This window comes from Sinohyriopsis cumingii, chromosome 8, assembly GCF_028554795.1.
Source record: "Sinohyriopsis cumingii isolate HCF-2022 chromosome 8, ASM2855479v2, whole genome shotgun sequence".
NCBI classification, from domain to species: Eukaryota; Metazoa; Mollusca; class Bivalvia; order Unionida; family Unionidae; genus Sinohyriopsis; species Sinohyriopsis cumingii.
The window spans coordinates 12,837,735-12,855,982 of NC_142968.1; the positions used below are offsets into that span (position 1 = coordinate 12,837,735).

An 18,248-nucleotide genomic window follows, 5' to 3' on the forward strand; every position below is an offset into this window, starting at 1 on the left:
TGATTTTAGTCATTTTTCTGCTATACTTTTACACCTCTCTGCACTTTGCTGTACGTGTGAACGACCCACATATACATATATTGACATCACCTGTCGAATTAAATATGAAAAAGTAATTTTGACCAATGAGGCAGAGTTGATCTAAAAGCCTTGCATTTTCAAGCCGTGTTAAATGAGATGCTATTAGATGGTGAAAAGAAGTCTGTTTTCATCCTTTTTGATGCGCTTTGCACGGCTGTTCGTTTAAATTAATGTATGGTGCATGGACTCCAATTTGAACTACGGATATTCATTTGCATATTTTTTTTCTTCATATTAGTTTAAAAGGCAAAACTTTTTTTCATTCGCATCGAGTACAATATTAAATAACAGGTACTTAAGTCTTGGAACTGTAAATCGCCTTGATGAGACTATTTTTCCAAATATTTCTTTAAGCATTTCTCAACATTAGAGCTATATGAAGTAGAGATAAATACATTATTATACCCGCTGTGAAGTCCTTTGGGTTTTCTTTTTATACCGTTTTATTGCATAAGGTACTCCACAATTTTTGCGTTAAGAATACGGTAGAAACGCCATTCTCCGTACTATGGAACTTAATTTTGGCGGCTGCAACTAAATGTTTGTTATTCAACCGCATCCTTCGAAAAGATGTATGTGATGGCGTCGACTTCCCGTCCGAATTTGCTTTTGCTTCAAGATAAAATCTACAAATGCCATGAAAAGAAAAATATTTAGATAGTATTTGCCCAAAGTGTATGACCCAGGCTTCTCATTGTCTTCAGCGAAAATTTTTAGTTAAGGTGAAGATGGAAGTGATTAATGCTACACAGTGGTTAAAGTGCTGGATTCGCAACATGAAGTGTACGGGTTCGAAACCGGCCATCGAATTAGACTGTCGGATTAGCAGTAGTCAGCAACTGTTTTATCCCTGGCAAGGCACATTCTTTCGATTGCCACAGCACAAAATAACCTTCGTGCTTTTCTGTTCCGAAGAATCAAACCAAACTTCTAGTCAAAACACGTTTAGCCTAGAACAAAAGAAAGGTGTCGGTTGCATCATTTCCAGTGAAAAACTATGAACTCACTTTCAACATTTACGCTCCTGTTAAATTTCTATATTGTTAATAATCACTCTTTGGGAGAGAAAAAAAAATTGGCGGGGGAGGGGTATACAATTCGGGTAATTTCTGAAACCTGACGAAACACATCTGAGAAACGAATCGCCCGACATTTTTATTCGTGCATATAATTGAAGTACGTGTACTGACTTCTAACTTATAAATAGTTTCTCATAGTAATTATTAACGTACACAATCAATGCACACCCTTTTTCTAAAACAGCCTCTCTCTCATTCATATATATATATATATATATATATATATATATATATATATATATATATATATATATATATATACGGGCGTAAGACAGAAAGAAGATAAAACAAATTAGATATGTATAATATATGTTGATAGTTACATGTTTTCTTCCCATCTCTCATTTTTTTTCCGTTTTCTCGCTGTCATTTTTAACATTTAAAACATTATATTGTTTTGTGTTTCTTTATGAAACTCGTGAGGAGAAAAAATTATTATTGTCAATTTGTTTCTCCCAGACAATGTTTCATCTCAGCTTGTTAAATGCATTAATTGCAGCGGCAAAACGTCCATTAATATGTAACTTATTTGTTTGTTTGTTTTTTGCTTTTGTTGTTGTTGTTGTTTTTTAGGTGGGGACTGCGCTACCAAATGCCAAATCATTGAGTTTGAATCATCTGTCTTTTTCGTGTTGTTTATTTTCTTAAATTTCGCTAGACGACAATATCCATGAAATTATATTGCTGCGTAACATATTTTTAGATACACGGGCAAATGAATGGCAGATCTGCAAAAATTAACCGCATTCCCTTTCACATTGAGAAACTGCAGAATGTATTTGCCGGGTTAAAAAAAATCGGTCGACAGCACAAATGCACGCATGCTACGTGACAGTTTTGTACTTTTGTTGTCATTACAGTTGCCCTGTTTGAACCCATCCCAGTTGTTTTTTGTATTAAGAAAATGTGGCAGTCTCGGCAGACCCACAGTTTGACTTTTATCAGAAATGGGATAGACCTGGCCTTAAATAGTGATTAAAAATACTCTTGCTAAGAACTACTTTATCGCGACCATTCGTGAAAGTAATATACTTGAACGACACCCACATGTACGTACCGAATAATTTGAGAATATTTTGTCATCCGTCGGATCTATTTGTTCTTGATCGGTTCTGCTTGTGACCTGAATATTGTCTACTCCTATTAATAGTGGACAGTCACGTTTAGCTCATGCTTCAGGAACACGAGGAGATGATAACAAATGTGTCGGATCCCGCATACCTGGAAAAGGAATTGGAACGGATCAAGGTTGCAGTTACATAAGCAGTATGAATCGATTATTCTTTTTTTTTTTAATTAACACCGACCCTGTAAGGAAAAAGGAAGAGGTTTAACCAACATAAAAAGGTATTAGCATATTATTTTAATAATGTACAAGTTAAGCTAATGTGTGACACTCTCTGGAGAGGCCCCAGCTGGCCGAGTGATCTAAAACGCTCGCCTTTACTGATCACTGACATCTCATCTCTGTCCGCATGGTTTGCGTTTCGGGCTGTGGGTGTGTGAGAAAGCTATTAGTAGCTTCCCGTACGTCAGTGTTCTTCCCGGGGTTTCCTGCCTTCGTCCTCCACCAGTTAAACTGGTCGCTATGTATAACCTATCCTGCGCTGAGAAATGGCGTTACAATCCAAACAACAACGACTCTCTACCATCAGGTCTCTGGCTAATTGTATGATATAATGTTTATAGAAGCATTCGTATGGAGGACGATAAAGATCAGTAAACAATCCTTGCGATACCCAACCAAAAACAATGTCGAACCTGCTATTTGTCCAGGGTCGAATGTACGAAATTTGTATTTGTCGCTCGGAAGTCTCTTCCATCCATCACAGTTTACTCGTGAAGGTTGACTTGAGAGCATCAAAAGGGGCTTCATAATCGATAATCGATTTTGATGTAGACTGAACATTGATTTTTGAAATAAATTTGATATATATTCTAGCACGTCTAATCTTGTTTTTTTTGTGACACACATCGATTATGCTAAGAATATCGATAGACACACAAGCACATAAAGCGAGTCAAAGAGGGACAAAGAACAAGTACAAGCTCTCCGTCAAAACATGTAGGGAACGGTGATTTCTTTCCATTTCTCATATATCTCAAAAACATAGCATTGGGAAAATAGTTTCACATGTACATAATGATTTCACAATCATAATTACAAAATTTATCAAGTGATTATTGATGAAAAGAAAGTCATCGCATTCAGCTGTGCTTGTATTAAACTGACGTATCCCATTTAGCAGTAAACTGAACTTAGCTAGCACATTCAGGTGTATTTGTATTTAACTCGCTCATCGTATTCAGCTGTACTTGTGCTTAACTCGGTCATCGTATTCAGCTGTACTTGTACTGAACTCGCTCATCCTATTCAGCTGTACTTATACTTAACTCGGTCACCGTATTCAGCTGTATTTGTACTGAATTAGCTCATCCTGTTCAGCTCTACTTGTACTTATCTCGGTCATCGTATTCAGCTGTACATGTACATAACTCCCTGATCGTAATCAGCTGTATTGTATTGATCTTATCCAAAGTAAATAATAAATTGTTTTTCGTAAGATTTAATTTTCCAATTTCTCGACCTTTCTTAAGTTATACCAGAGCACCAGCACATGCATTATTTGCAGAGTTAAACAGTTGTCGGTTCAATTTCAAGATCAAAATATATTTTAATTCAAAGTTTATTATGCTAAAATAATGTTTTTAACTTTTCTTTGACCGAAAAGACCTATACATTCTGCTTTTTTTTCTTTCTCATTTGTATCTCCTATATTTTGGGATATCAGTTCATAACTTTGACGTGTATAATATTTTAAGACCACTCAAACTGATTTCATCCTATTATATCAAAACGAGCAACAAATTCCAGAAATTATGGATAGTTACGTTTTAACAATTGTGAACACGCATCTTTTACTGTCGCACAAATTTTAGTTTGAACGAAAATTATCTAGTCATATGTTACATATTATGAATTATTTTGCACTCCTCTATAATTTCCCATAGGTTTATTATCGCCAATGTTGCAAAGGGGATTGGATGGTGGCTTTTGTTAGAACGAGACTCTACGGTCAAGCAATTATGTACTTGATCCTGTACTGCGTTATGATCTGCTATGTGACGGCACTGCGTGTGGGTAGGATTGTTTGTATTCCATATGCAACCATTGGCTCATTCCTCATTCACGTTGGCATTGGTGGTGATACTGTTATTAATTTTGGATATTCTGGGTACGGGGGTCCAATCCTTATTTTCAATACTTGGGTAATGATTCTTAGATATTTACAGCATCTCTGAAAGGCATTTGATCAGCATTAATAAAACGATGTCGACTTTGACTATTGCTTTCTTTGCCAGATCTTTTTTCAACGCTCCATAGACACGCATCCGAATATTTCTTAGATCTTAACTTCTGCGCTAAATTATTTGTTATTTTCAAGAGTTGATGTTTCCTTGTTTCTTGTGAATTCTTGGTCTTTAGATTACATGAATTTTCCAACTAATGGCTTCGCTTGCACATTCTACTTTTTTTTCTTTTCTTTTTTTTCTTTTATACCCAATGCATCATCTGAACGCTACAAACTAAAGAAATGTGTTTATTTAAATGTTTATTTTGTTTGTTTTTGTTTCATTCTTCAAAATCAAACATAGGTCGCAGTCACACGAGTGGGAAGAAGAACGAGACTTAGGGCAAAATGGAAATTATTGTGACCCTCCCTAAATACAGACGTGTCTATGTTACGATCTAATGGTACAAATCGAGTCAAGCATCTCAGAGATTTCGCGACAGTTGATAAAAAAAATCACCGTATATCATAAACCAAATATTTTGTATTTTGCGTGGATCCAACTGTAAACAGCGTAGGCCTGACATTTGTGCCTGTAGATCATGATCCGCGCTGTAGGGGGGTGGGGGTGGGTAAAAGAATTAAAGCTGTTCATGCAGTGTTTTGGAATTTCAAGCTTTACAGCTTTATGAATCCTATGACATATAAAGTTTAATTCTTATAATTACAAATAGTTTTTTTTTTAAAGAAAATAATTAACAAATCTCAAGAAACAAATAATAGAATTATATTTTACCCATTGCTTACAAACATTACCAAAGACAAGAAAGGCGCATGAATACATTGTTTGCATTCACATGATTAGCTTTTAACCAGTCTAAATGCTTCTTGCAAAGCTCGGTAAAAATGCAATTACTTTTACATATGATCTCAAGTTAACTATGTAAACCCTGATCAGTCGGCACATTGTTTGATGTCATATAAAGATCTATGTTGTTAATGAGTATGAATTTTGCGCGGGTAAATGGGTAATATATGTAGGGTAGAGTAAGCAGACACAACCATTTGTTAGTCTAGTCGTACATTTCATTTGTTCACTAATAAATTTAAAATGGTCATAAACAAATATTTAAAATACTTGCTTTTTGTCGCTACGATTCCTCTTGCAGCCATCTTATGCAATACGTGTCTGCGCGACTAATAAGCAAGACGAGCTGCTGGTAATCTAAATTTAACTTTATTTCATACAACCAATGCATTCCGATGATAAAAAGAGACATTCATTTGGATCATGTGAGATTTAACGTGAATTTTCTGTATGGACCGTGGCGCAGACCGACCATTTAATTTTCGGCTTTAGTTCTTGGATTTTCTTTCGAAACAGGATTTTTTTTTTTTTTTCCCTTGAAAATGGCTCCTTTTACTACATGTCAGAGCAAGAATATTTTTCAGTACAAATGAGGGCAGGAAATTGTTACAAAAAGAATCAAAGCCATCCTCACCCCATCTCGAAATTCGTATGGTCGGTTCCTAATTAGCAGTTAGTAATGACGAGACTAAATTTGTCTCTCAAAAACCATGCATGAAACACCGGCTTTTAGTAGAGTGTGTGTGTGTGTGTGTGTGTGATTTAGATTTTTAAAGTAGCATCAGCAGTCTAGGTCATATCGCTGCGATGTCTGCAATGCGGCAGTTTATAGTTATGTCAAGCACTGGGGCATCATGTCCCAGCTGTGACACCCAGAAGACTCCGGGAAGAACTAATGACCCACACAGCTCACCGTTGGTTGAGTCGAGAGGTGTGATGTGCGACCTACATGTAAAGAGGCACGCGCCTTCTACCACTCGGCCAATGGATCCGCGTCAGAAGGAAATGTTTACAGTACATAGTAAAATTAGATAGATATCATGCCGCATTGACAAATTTCCTTCCTTGAAAGGAATATTTAACTACTTAACAAATGTCTGCCTGCGTGGGTTCGAGTCCAAGGCTCGGCTAGCGTGGGTACGTGGGAAAGCCTGCCAGTAGCTTCTCGTGGGTCGGTGGTTCTTCCCTGGGTTTTCCAGGGTTCTTCCTCCACCAGTTATACTGGCCGCCATGTATAGCCTCTCTTGTGCTGAAAAATGGCGTTAAACCCTAGAACTTAATAAATGGTTGCGATGTTTTACATTCTTTCATGTAAGTTCACATCCTTCATTTTTAAAAAGAAAACAACAGGTTGCACTTATTGTTTGCTTTTTAAAGGAATCAATACAAGTTTTGTTGTTATTGTACAATTATCTGCGATATTAGAACTGGCTACATTTTTTACAAACATAATTTAACGATTAGCAATCTATACACTGTACCTATTGATCAATTACTGCTCTTTCTTACATAGCGATCTCCAATTGATTGCTGTGGGTAATTTGAGTTAATTGTACAACATGTACTGGTTGGTCCAATGCTTTAGCCAATTATAGTTAATTGTATTGATTTTAAAGGTTGGACCATGGCTTTTCCTTATATATATATATATATATATATATATATATATATATATATATATATATATATATAGCTTTGGTTAATGCGTTAAACATGGGTTTACCTGATTTTGTGTGAATTAAATAATATTTCTTTCTTACCATGTAATTTCATTTTGTACTTGACACCAATAAGGTACATAGCCAGATAAGTCTTCCTTACAGGACACAAATTAATGACAAGCAAGTTTCATTTCGTGAATCGTTGTAAATGACCCAGTCTTTATCTTGCTGTATACACATTTCGCTCTCTTGCAGTCTCTGCATGTCATATGTATATATATATATATATATATATATATATATATATATATATATATATATATATATATATATATATATATATATATATATATAATTTGAAATTTTGCGGTTCTAAAGTGTAATAACATTAAAGTAGTTTATCATGAAATATTATCCCATTAAATACATTCTGGAATTAATATAAATGCCCTTGAATGTATCCATAAGCCCGTATATGTTTCTGTCATGCTTGACTAATGTACAGTCTTTACTAGTCCTTTGAAAGGATAGCTTCTATTGCAGCCACATGACTGAATAATGATAAGTATATTTTGACCTAATGATGTATATTTTCTTTCTGACACGTGTGATATTCGTAACTTTCATTTTGTTAGGGGTCTGCTTACGAACACGAAACGATAAGCGGGGTTAAAGGTGAGGTGGGTTTATCTACCATGTGCATTCAGTTGTGCAGTGTTTGCCTACCTTTTACTTAACGACATCAAAGCATTATTACAAAATTGCATTTTCGTTTCGTTATCCATAGCTGCACATGATTAGCCAAAATCAAAATTTACGACGTAAGACGCGATAAATCTTTATATAACCAAACCATCAAGTAAACTCTTTAAAACTGCAGTCTAACTATTTTAGGACGAATATTGTAAATTATAATATATTTGCACATGAAAGCACTTGATAAACCAAACATGTGTTTGTAGGTCATGTGTGAGGCCGAAAGAACGCCACGATACAGCCAAATAGCTGTCATTTTAGAGGGGTTCCGAATAGTTTTAAAATATAGCATCTTGCACCTTCAGTGAATATTGTAAAGTCATGTAATTATTGGAAGTTATATGATCCGTGATAAATAAACAATTGCTTCAATAAGAAACAAGAAGTGAAGGTGGAGGGGAACAAAGCTATAGTCAAATGAAATATATTTATATGATACACAATGGATTCTTTTTAAATAAATACATTTTAAAAAAAAAAAACTCTTACGGACACCATTGAAAAAGACGCTGTGAACTCTGAAGAGGCTTTTTAAACTGGAAAACAAGTTAGTAGCCTTTTTAACGGCGAGATGAGCATACTGGAAACCTTGGTCAGTAAAACGAACGGCCGTGCAATAAAACTTGGATAACATATTTTGCGACACCTCGTGCTACTTGCACGATCGGTTTCAGTGTAAGGCAGTCAAAATAAACGTTGAATAACATGTCTAAGTTTTATTTCCAAGTTTTATCAAATTTGAACAAGGAGAAGATTAGATAGCCAAGAGTTAAAATTTCATGCACCCAGATTCACTTCAGAGACAAAATATAAAAATTCTGAATGTAAAACGAAACGGAGAGAGAATTCAAAGTACGCAGAAAAATAGAGCTTTTACGAAAAGGGATTTTCTTCACCAGGTTTTACGTGAAGAATTGCTTCGTAAACTCTAAGTCAATCCGTTTCTCAATTCCGAGAGAGAGAGAGAAGAAAGGAAGGAAGTTCAAGTCATTTGATGTAAGTGTCACTCGATGATGATGACGTGACTACATTCTTGGGGAATTGAAGGTACTCGGGATCGAGCTGCAAAGACAAAGCCTGTTTGAGTTTCTGGCCAGCAAAACTGGTGTCGGCCCGTGGCTGGGGCTTTTTATACCCGTTTCTTAAGACAACGCCAAATATGGCGTGTTCCTAGCTCTTGCGAAGGCCAGAATCTCAAAGTGAGGCTTCGTAGTCTCTTGCAGATTATTGTCTAGGTCTATGTACATTATTACGTAGGTACTTCTGCAAGATCAGCACATTTGCCCTCTAGAAAAATCTATGGAATCTGTCTAGCTCGTCTATTTACGTAACCTAATGAATGTACTTTCTTCTGAGTCTGAGATACAAGCAATGTGCGTATAAGACGGTTCGTACTTGATCATAATAGCGTAATCATTGTTGAATAGTAGTATATAATTGTAACACAAATAAATGGATTCAATCTCTATATATTTTAGCAGAAAATTGCTTCCAATATAATTTATCAATTTACTTCTAATACAATTTAATCAAAACTTACTCTTAATACAATTTAGAGGCATTTTCAATCTTGTTACTTGTACTAAAAAATTCTATCCTAATAGAGCTTATTTGATTTCATACTGAAGATATTTACAGATAGTGGATTTTAATAAAGATTTAAATAAGTAGTGAAAAGAATGATAACCTGTGGAAATTAGTTCACACACATACACACACGCGCGCGCACACACACACACACACACACACGCACACACACTATTTCGTTACCGGATCCAATAGATGCCTTTAATCTCTCGTGCTTTCATCATTTGTTTACAACTAAGAACTCGGTCAAAACGTACTGGTTCGCTATGTGACAGACTCAAGAACCCACTCGTCTATTATTTTTGCACAACTTTGTATTGTTATATATCTTGTACTAATTTGCCCTTGGGATTGTAATATGTAGGAGTCCATAATGTTTTATAGATTTTGTGTAAAAGTGTTTTGTATACGAAAGTTGTTTTTTTTTAACGAAGAACTTGTATAGCTCAAAATGTTGGGAAACCGTTATGAATTTGCGCCATTATGTGTGTGTGTGTGTGTGTGTGTGTGTGTGTGTGTGTGTGTGTGTGTGTGTGTGTGTGATTTGTTGTTTTCTTTCAAATTATTTTGACTTGGTGATGTTGACTGCGAGAAATTTTTTTTTAATATCTTGATATTTATTTACCTGATCAGGAGGAACAGGAAATTTGTGTTCACGTTATTCCGTTTACTGTCCTACACGACAGTTTGATCTGATACTACTTCACTGTCGCAGTGACCACAGGTCATCTTCATCTATCAGTGTTTTTGTATCTGTTCTTTTGTGAAGTAACGAATGACGATGAAAAATTATAATACATGCATACATCCAGACAGACTGGCGCGATTTAAATTAGATTTGTGTGTAGTTATTTTGCTTTTTCTTGATTGGTGATATTTGTTCAGCATTAAAATAGTGAAGTTGACATTCTGTAATATTTTGTTCTAATTTTTATATTTTTTCTCTCATCTTACCATGTTGAAAGGTGTTGGATGAACTTTCAAGAAGATTCATATGTACTTGTTTACAGGTTGATTGCTTTTTATATAAATCAGTTTTCCTTAACGATATAAGATTGCACTCTGTGAAGGGTTGATTAACAGTTCTATGACGTGGTTTGGTTGCAGTTTTATAGTTGGTTAACCTGATGATATCAGAACTATGATTATATGAACGAGTTCGAATGGGAGTCGTCGCCCTGTTAAAATGTCCAGATGGCACGTTCTCTCCCACTGTACATGCCACCACATTCAACTGCCGATAATAACGTGTATTATGTATAATACAGTTTTTTATTATTATCTCGTTATCTTTCTGCAGAACAGTCATCATAAATATTTCCTGATTTTTTTCTATTCTTGTAATCATTATTAAATTATATTTTGTTACAAGCATATTCATATGGGCTACTTAATGTATTGTAAAATATATTGTACATTTTATAGACCACTTAATGCATTATACTATACTGAATGCATTCTATTGGCTCCATAGCGCATTGCAAATCAATTAGCGTATTATATTGACTACTTAATTTATTTCGAAATATTGAGTACATTATATTGGCCCCATAGTGCATTACAAACCAATTAGCATATTATATTGACCACTTAATTTATTCGAATATTGAGTACATTATATTGGTCCCATAGTGCATTGCAAACCAATTAGCATATTATATTGACCACTTAATTTATTTCAAAATATTGAGTACATTATATTGGCCCCATAGTGCATTGCAAACCAATCAGCGTATTATATTGACCACTTAATTTATTTCGAAATATTGATTACATTATAAATTATATTATAAAATATTGAGGACATACTATTGGACAATTAATGCATTCTATTGGTCATCTAGTGTATTTCAAACTATTGAGTGAACTCTGTTGGCCACATATTGTTGGGGGGTCCACAGATTTTGTGAACTTCTCAGCGAGTGGTTGGTGTACAATGAAGGTGTTTACAACTGCACAGTGAAGAGAATGTTGGTATACCTCCATGCTATTTTCAAGTACTGTGACTGAAATTTCTTTGGATATAGTATTGTGGAAATTGTACATGAACTCGGCATAAAACTAACTAAAATGACTGCTCCCTTATGCTACAAAATCAGCCGGAATTGGTCTAAAAGTACAGTCTTTAGCAGTTATTAAATAGGGAACAGGAATTTTGTCATGGTAGACAATGTCATCTTCTGAAAGAGCAATGAATAACGTATCATATGTATAAAATATAAACAGAAGTTATCGGTTCTTTTTGTAATAATTTACCTCTGAAACCCAGGAAGTGAAAATGACCAAGCGGTGCTTGCAGTTTGTTTCAAGCTGCACATAGGAACTAAGGCCAATCCGTATACTCTATAACCCATATTACACACATCAATCATACACAAAAATAAAGGGAATTAAACGTTCTTTAAACAATACCCAAGATATACAAGATCTTTGTTTAAATAACCAGTATAACCAGCCAGGAAAACCGGGGAAATTCTTTTGCTGTGGCATATACTACAAAATACAAATAGCATCTATACAAGTTAGCGATTAAACAAAAGAAGAAGAAAGGGATTTAAAAAAAGAAGTGGTGGTAATTTCCAGTACACGTGAGCAATAAATTGACCGGTTTATGTCTCTTGTTTCAGATACCTCTCCGACCTGTATTCTATGTTCTCCAGATTGAATATCAAAGGACCAAAGCCAACGTGGGTTTTTGGCAACATACTTGAATTTAATGGCAAGGTAGGACGCCTATTTTCGTTTCATTTATTTCTGTCAACGAAATGTTTTAGTATTATCATTTTTTTCACTCAATAAAGATTATATCCATATCAAAAGATTTAAATGTCTAGTTAGGGGTTTAAATGATAGATCCATTTTTAAAATGGGTATGTGACAGTTTGAGAGAAGAGGATTCTGGTACTTGCAGAAGATTTAAAAACAAATACCACGTTTCTGTTCTAAATGTCTGCCAATAAGAACCAAAACGTGAATTTGCTAACGGTCACTCGCACGTTTATTTGACCAATATAAATCTCATTAAAAAAATATGCCAACTTTATAAATTCTGGCGTTGTCTGCTTTGGATTAAGGATCACGCCTGTTGTAGCATCTTCTTGCATAAAGCCTGTAGAGAAGCAATCAATGAATCTGAAACGACATTGGATCCATGAGTAGTCGAGTGGTCGAAGGAACTGGACGGCCTAATGGTCGAAGGCGCTCGCCTTTACAGATCACTGACATCTCAACTCGGTCCGCGCGACTTCGAGTCTCGGCTCTGCCAGCGTTGATATGTGAGAAAGCTTGCCAGTAGCTTCCTGTTGGTCGGTGCTTTCCCTCTGGGTTTTCCTGCATTCTTTCTCCACCAAATATACTGACCACCATTTATAGTCTATCATGTGAAGACACATGGCGTTAATCCTGACACAGCCAACCATCTGCAACGACTGTGTTCGTCATGTCACAAGTACATATACTTTACTATTGAAAGAATAAATATGCTTACAATAATAATAATAATAATAATAATAATAATAATAATAAAATAAATTAATAAATTCTCATGGCCTAAATTTACTCTAAATAACAGACAAACTGATCAACAGATCCAATGGGTGATGTCATTTGGATGGAATATTAACATGTATCCTACATAGCTATGCTTGTTGAACGTTAGACTCGTAATCCAGAGTCGCGTGTTTGGTAGCATTGGCGTGTGCATGGGAAAGACGCTTGGCTCCATTTCCTCAACAATATATATCGAATAATGTGTAAACGGTACCGTTAAAATCACCACAACCAACAACAAAATCTTTTGACGATATATGCTCTAGGTACAGTCTGTCGACGTAATGGTGTTCCTGATAAAACGTACTCTTTAAGAGACGAAGGTCTTCTAGTGTAAAAACGTCAAATATCTCTACTTCACTAAGATTTTAGATTTTAATAGATGCTTTGGGCTGGAAAAGAAACGAAAGTTTATTCACTCAAATTTAGTCACCATAATAATGCAACATTACTTGATATCCATGAGTGCCACTGTACAAAACATTTTAAGACATTTTTTTCTTATATATATGTATGTAATGTGTTCACGGTCAATAAACCGATTTAATATATATATATATATATATATATATATATATATATATATATATATATATATATATATATATATATATATATATATATATATATATATATCTGTGTGTGTGTGTGTGTCAGTCACAAGGATCTTTTCCAGTTGAGTTAACGTATAAGTGAATAGAATAGAGCAATATTCATTTCACTCGAGGGCGGATTCGTAATTCCAGTGCACATAAGCTGAAATGTAATGTTGTGTTCACGTTCAATAAACCGATGAAATGAATCAATGCAAAGCTTTGCAGACGAATAACATTTTAATTATAAGTTCTTTTGAAATCAGGTACATGCCATACATCAAAATATTACCCTAAAAATGCTGAAGTTGAACTCATTGCACTATCTGTGAACTTAAAATTTGTACTTACTACATAACTTTCATTAGATATTCAGGCTTGGTTTAAGCCGTTTCGCCTAATTTAGGGACCTCTGAACCTTTGTGGCTTAAAGCCTGCATACTTTCATAATTGCATTTTGTAATTCACAAGTTGGTTTCCTTCTTTACGCTCGTATAGTTCATGAAACTTGATACTTCAGTCTGAGATCAGTCGTCACAACCATCCAATCAAAAACGAATTTATAGAAGTAACATCAGAAGTAACATCATATGTGATTGGTCCAAAAACAATATTCAGAAGTAACATCATTTGTGAATGCTCCAAATAATATCTCTATCACGAATTTATAAATACAACTATTGTAAAACCGCCAGTCATTCATATCATGTGTCTTGCGACAGATTTTAACAGTTTGTCTATTTATTGCCCTATTCTATCTGACATTCAAGGCTATGCGGGGTAGGGAGGAGGAGCTGTCTTAAAGTGAAGATGGATGTTTAGGCTGGCCATGAGTATCATGAATTGCACATTCAATGGGCGTGAGTTCTTGAAACTTCTGCCATCTTTTTTTCCTGGCAGACGTCCTACTTTTCCAAAATCAAATGTGCGCATGACGCTCTATCTCGAAATAGGACGTACAGTAATAGGCACATAGCAAACAAACATTCCAAGACAAGACCAATTCTGTCTGAAATCCCGAAGAAACAAACTTTCGACCTTTACACATTCCATCAAGACATACTCGGGACGTATAATAGGCGGGGGATATTTGTTTTGCTTTTACCACATAATATATTTTTATTTTAAAAAAACTGATGGACATAGTTAATATTTATTGAACAAATCAGAGCATAAATCTGTCGATGGGGATAGTCATTTTTCTTTTACAAGAAATTTCATTGTCATAATTAGTAGTTCTACAAAATTCAGAGCACGAATATTTATTTGTTCAAGCTTTTTTGACAACCTGGATTCTTTGCTGAAAAAAATCAATTCACCAGAATTAACTTGTCGGTCCCTAATACATACACCAATTTAAAACAGAATGTCCATACACGTTAAATCAAATTGCAAATCTATTATTGTAAAACACTAAGACAATTATTCGTCCAAGTTTTAGCATGATGTTAGCGGATTTATTTACATTCCAATGAATAGCTGAACATGATATATACACATATATGATTTTACTACTGATTAAGATAGACTCCTATTTTAGCGTAAATATTTAAAAGTACAGTCGATATATTTACAGTATCAGGTGCCTCTTTTGACCTTATGTGATACGGTCTGTAGATCAGACGTTCTTAAAATTGCCTGGGCTATTATTCTACAACCAACAGGTCATTACTCTTTCTCTCGGCTTAAATATTCGTATCGCTCGTCAGTTCCAGCTTCTATAAAAATACATTGATTACGAAGGTGTCAGCTAGACTGAAATCGATCGCTATGTACTTTTAAAAGTGGCCGATAATTGCGAAAACATTAAAGCCGGAGACCTGGTTTTATCCAGCTATTTACATCATAGTTGACACCTTGTAGCCCTTTAATAGCATGTCTTCCCTTGTGTTATATTGTTACAGGTTAGAACCCCCATCCCGTGATTCATGGACGGATACTCCAAATGTTCTTTGTAACGAAGCGCTGTGGACTGGGTGGGACATGGTGCTACATAACGCAATGCTAGGCATCACTATAAACTGCCACACTGCAGACATTGTAGCGATATGACTGAAACATTGTTAAAGCTTCGTTAAAAATCCCAAATCACACACACACACACACACTCACAGACATCATGGGGTGTGACATTAAAATTTCTTACCTGGTCCGCTCTCTGGAAGAAATTACCAGTATACAGCTAGTGACTTACCAGCCGTCTAAGCAACCCCCAAATTACCCAACAAGCAACTTTTTTTCTTTAACTGGGAGAGTACTCCGGCCGAAATGGCGCTTGTACTGAAATCTATTTTGTGCTAAAAATAAACCACGATGTCGATGCGCCCGGCTGCCGCCATATTGTTTTCAGACAAAGTACCGAGAGGAGCTTAATAAAACGTAGTAATTCACGACATAAATGCAAAAATAAAGTTGTTTTTATTTGCACTTCCCTCACTATGTAATGTTTTGTTATAATCAACTACAGTATATGCGTGTGTACAGTAATAGTTTTGTACATTTTATTTAGTACCGCTCCAGTGGCCTAGTGCTTAGAGCGTCTGCCTCGGATGCGAGAGATCATGGGTTTGATGCCCGGTCGAGTCATACCAAAGACTTACAAAAATGGTACTAACAGCTTCTTCGCTTGGCGCTCAGCATTACGAGGTTAGTGTTAGGACTGGTCGGCCTGGTGTCAGGATATGGTGACTGGGAGGGGACATCACGCTACATGTCTGCGACATGATGCCCCAGTGCTAGACATCACTAAAAACTGCCACACAAGTTGCTACGTTAAAAATCCAAAACACACACACACACACATATTTTATTTCTTTGTCATCCTTTTGTATTGTTTACAAATCTACGTTGAGTAAAACTCTTGTATATACACATTACAGGACTATATATAATGTGTGTATGTGTGTGTGTGTATGTGTGTGTCCCAAACAAAAATGTAGAAACCAGTTGTATTTTTTTATATCTTTTTGTCATTAGGGACAGCAGTTTTTATATTGCTGTTTCCATTAATACATGCATACAATTATACTTCCCGACAAAATGCATTTGTATATATCTTTCAGTTAAGGAAATGTATTATCGACGTAGTATAAATATAATCAACCAGTGCTGCTCTTTTCAACACCATAACTCTAATGAACATAACGCATTCTTATATGTTCTAAACTGTCATTCAAAAGTATGATTTGTTTGTTGACATTGAAATAAACATATACATTTTCTCTCCTTTTTTATTAACTTTGTTACGATTAACACATCAGAATCAGAAAAGGGTAATAAAATCACCAATGCGTAATACACACACACACACACACACACACACACACACACACAAACAACAACACTGATACATTTATATTAAATTTATGGAATATATATGCAACATTTCTAGATTAAACATGCAGAACACCACATCAACTTAGCAGATTTTATGCGCTAAAATTTCCAATAGCATAATAGCCAATTTCCTACAGACATCCCTCTCAATATAATGTTAAAACATGAATCACATATAAGAATAATTCATCGATAATGGGAAGGGGGGGGGGGGTTTGCAGTTCCCTTGGAATTTTCATCTCAAAATATTCAGGGTATATATATCGGTGATGAAATGCAAGCAATTTGTGTATTATACTGTTCTAGAAAGATTCATCAAATTTGATTATATGATTTATACATTCGTCAGGCTTAAGCACCACTGTAACTAAATATTGGAATGCACATCTGTATTCAGATGAACAAATTTAGCGCCTGGTACATGATTTTCAGTAAGAATAATAACACAGAAACGATCACTGAACGCCATTTCGCTGGTTCGCATTGTCCGAATGGCTATTTTTAGAAATTGATATCACTGCGTGTGACGTTTCACAGAGGTAAAAAGTACAAGCGGCAATAAGTTTTGCCCGGGGGTGGGGTGGTCAACAGAAATATCTTGCTCCCCACTGTACATAGAATATTGTATCACCCAACCAAAGAAATACTTATCCATCCACCACCACTATTACTCTCCCCAAAGATGTATTTCCATCCACCACCACGATCATTCCCCCCCCCCCCAACAAAAAATGTGTATTCATCTACCACCACTGTCACCCACCGAAACCAATGTATATCCATCCACCACCACTATCACCCACCAAAAAAAATGTACATCCATCCACCACCACTAGCACCCACCAAAAACAATGTATATCATAACCCAATATTCAGAATATACACTAGTTCGTTGTTTGTTTGTTTCTTGTATATTATTGTGCTCGTCGATCGTAATTTAACGCTGTCTTTTCGTTACTGTTGTGTTTGAGAATATTTCTCTCAATGAACGTCATTTAAATGAGGTCAAACCCAATAGACTTGATGCAGATTTAACACAATTTATGTCATTTAAATGAGGTCAAACCCAATAGACTTGATGCAGATTTAACACAATTTACGTCATTTACAAGGTTAATGCAACTTATAGAAAGATCATTTTATAGCCCACATGGACTCTAGATTTTATAGAAGTGTCCGTAATAAATACCCTTATATCAATAAACTTTATTGAGCAGCCATATTGTTTTCAGATGGAGGTGCTGGCCTGGTATTTTCTTTATAGCCAGGAAAAATATTTTTCTTTCAGCTCAATAATTTTTTTAATGATTATTATAATTGATATAAGAAGTTATTTATTTTCAGAACAGAGCGTGCTTTAAAAATATATCTTGCCTTGCTTAGAAGAAAAAATCCAGCCGCCCTAGCCTAACCTCCGCCAAAAGAAGAACGAATAAAAATGGTCG

At 35.3% G+C, this 18,248-nt stretch overlaps 1 protein-coding gene and 1 long non-coding RNA gene across 2 annotated transcripts in view; one reads left to right on the forward strand and one right to left on the reverse strand.

Moving 5' to 3' along the window:
* Positions 1-15,728, reverse strand: LOC149792994 (uncharacterized). Its single transcript, XR_016422689.1, has 3 exons — positions 15,614-15,728; positions 2,218-2,381; positions 1-1,031 (listed from the first exon to the last, which is right to left on the reverse strand). It is a non-coding gene; the product is annotated as an uncharacterized LOC149792994 (long non-coding RNA).
* LOC149792993 (cytochrome P450 3A8-like) overlaps positions 1-18,248 on the forward strand; it is a 59,625-nt gene that overhangs the window by 19,937 nt on the left and 21,440 nt on the right. Inside the window, exon 3 of the mRNA XM_089966856.1 lies at positions 11,953-12,049. Coding sequence (XP_089822982.1) covers positions 11,953-12,049 — 97 coding nt within the window. The remainder of the gene's footprint in view (positions 1-11,952; positions 12,050-18,248) is intronic.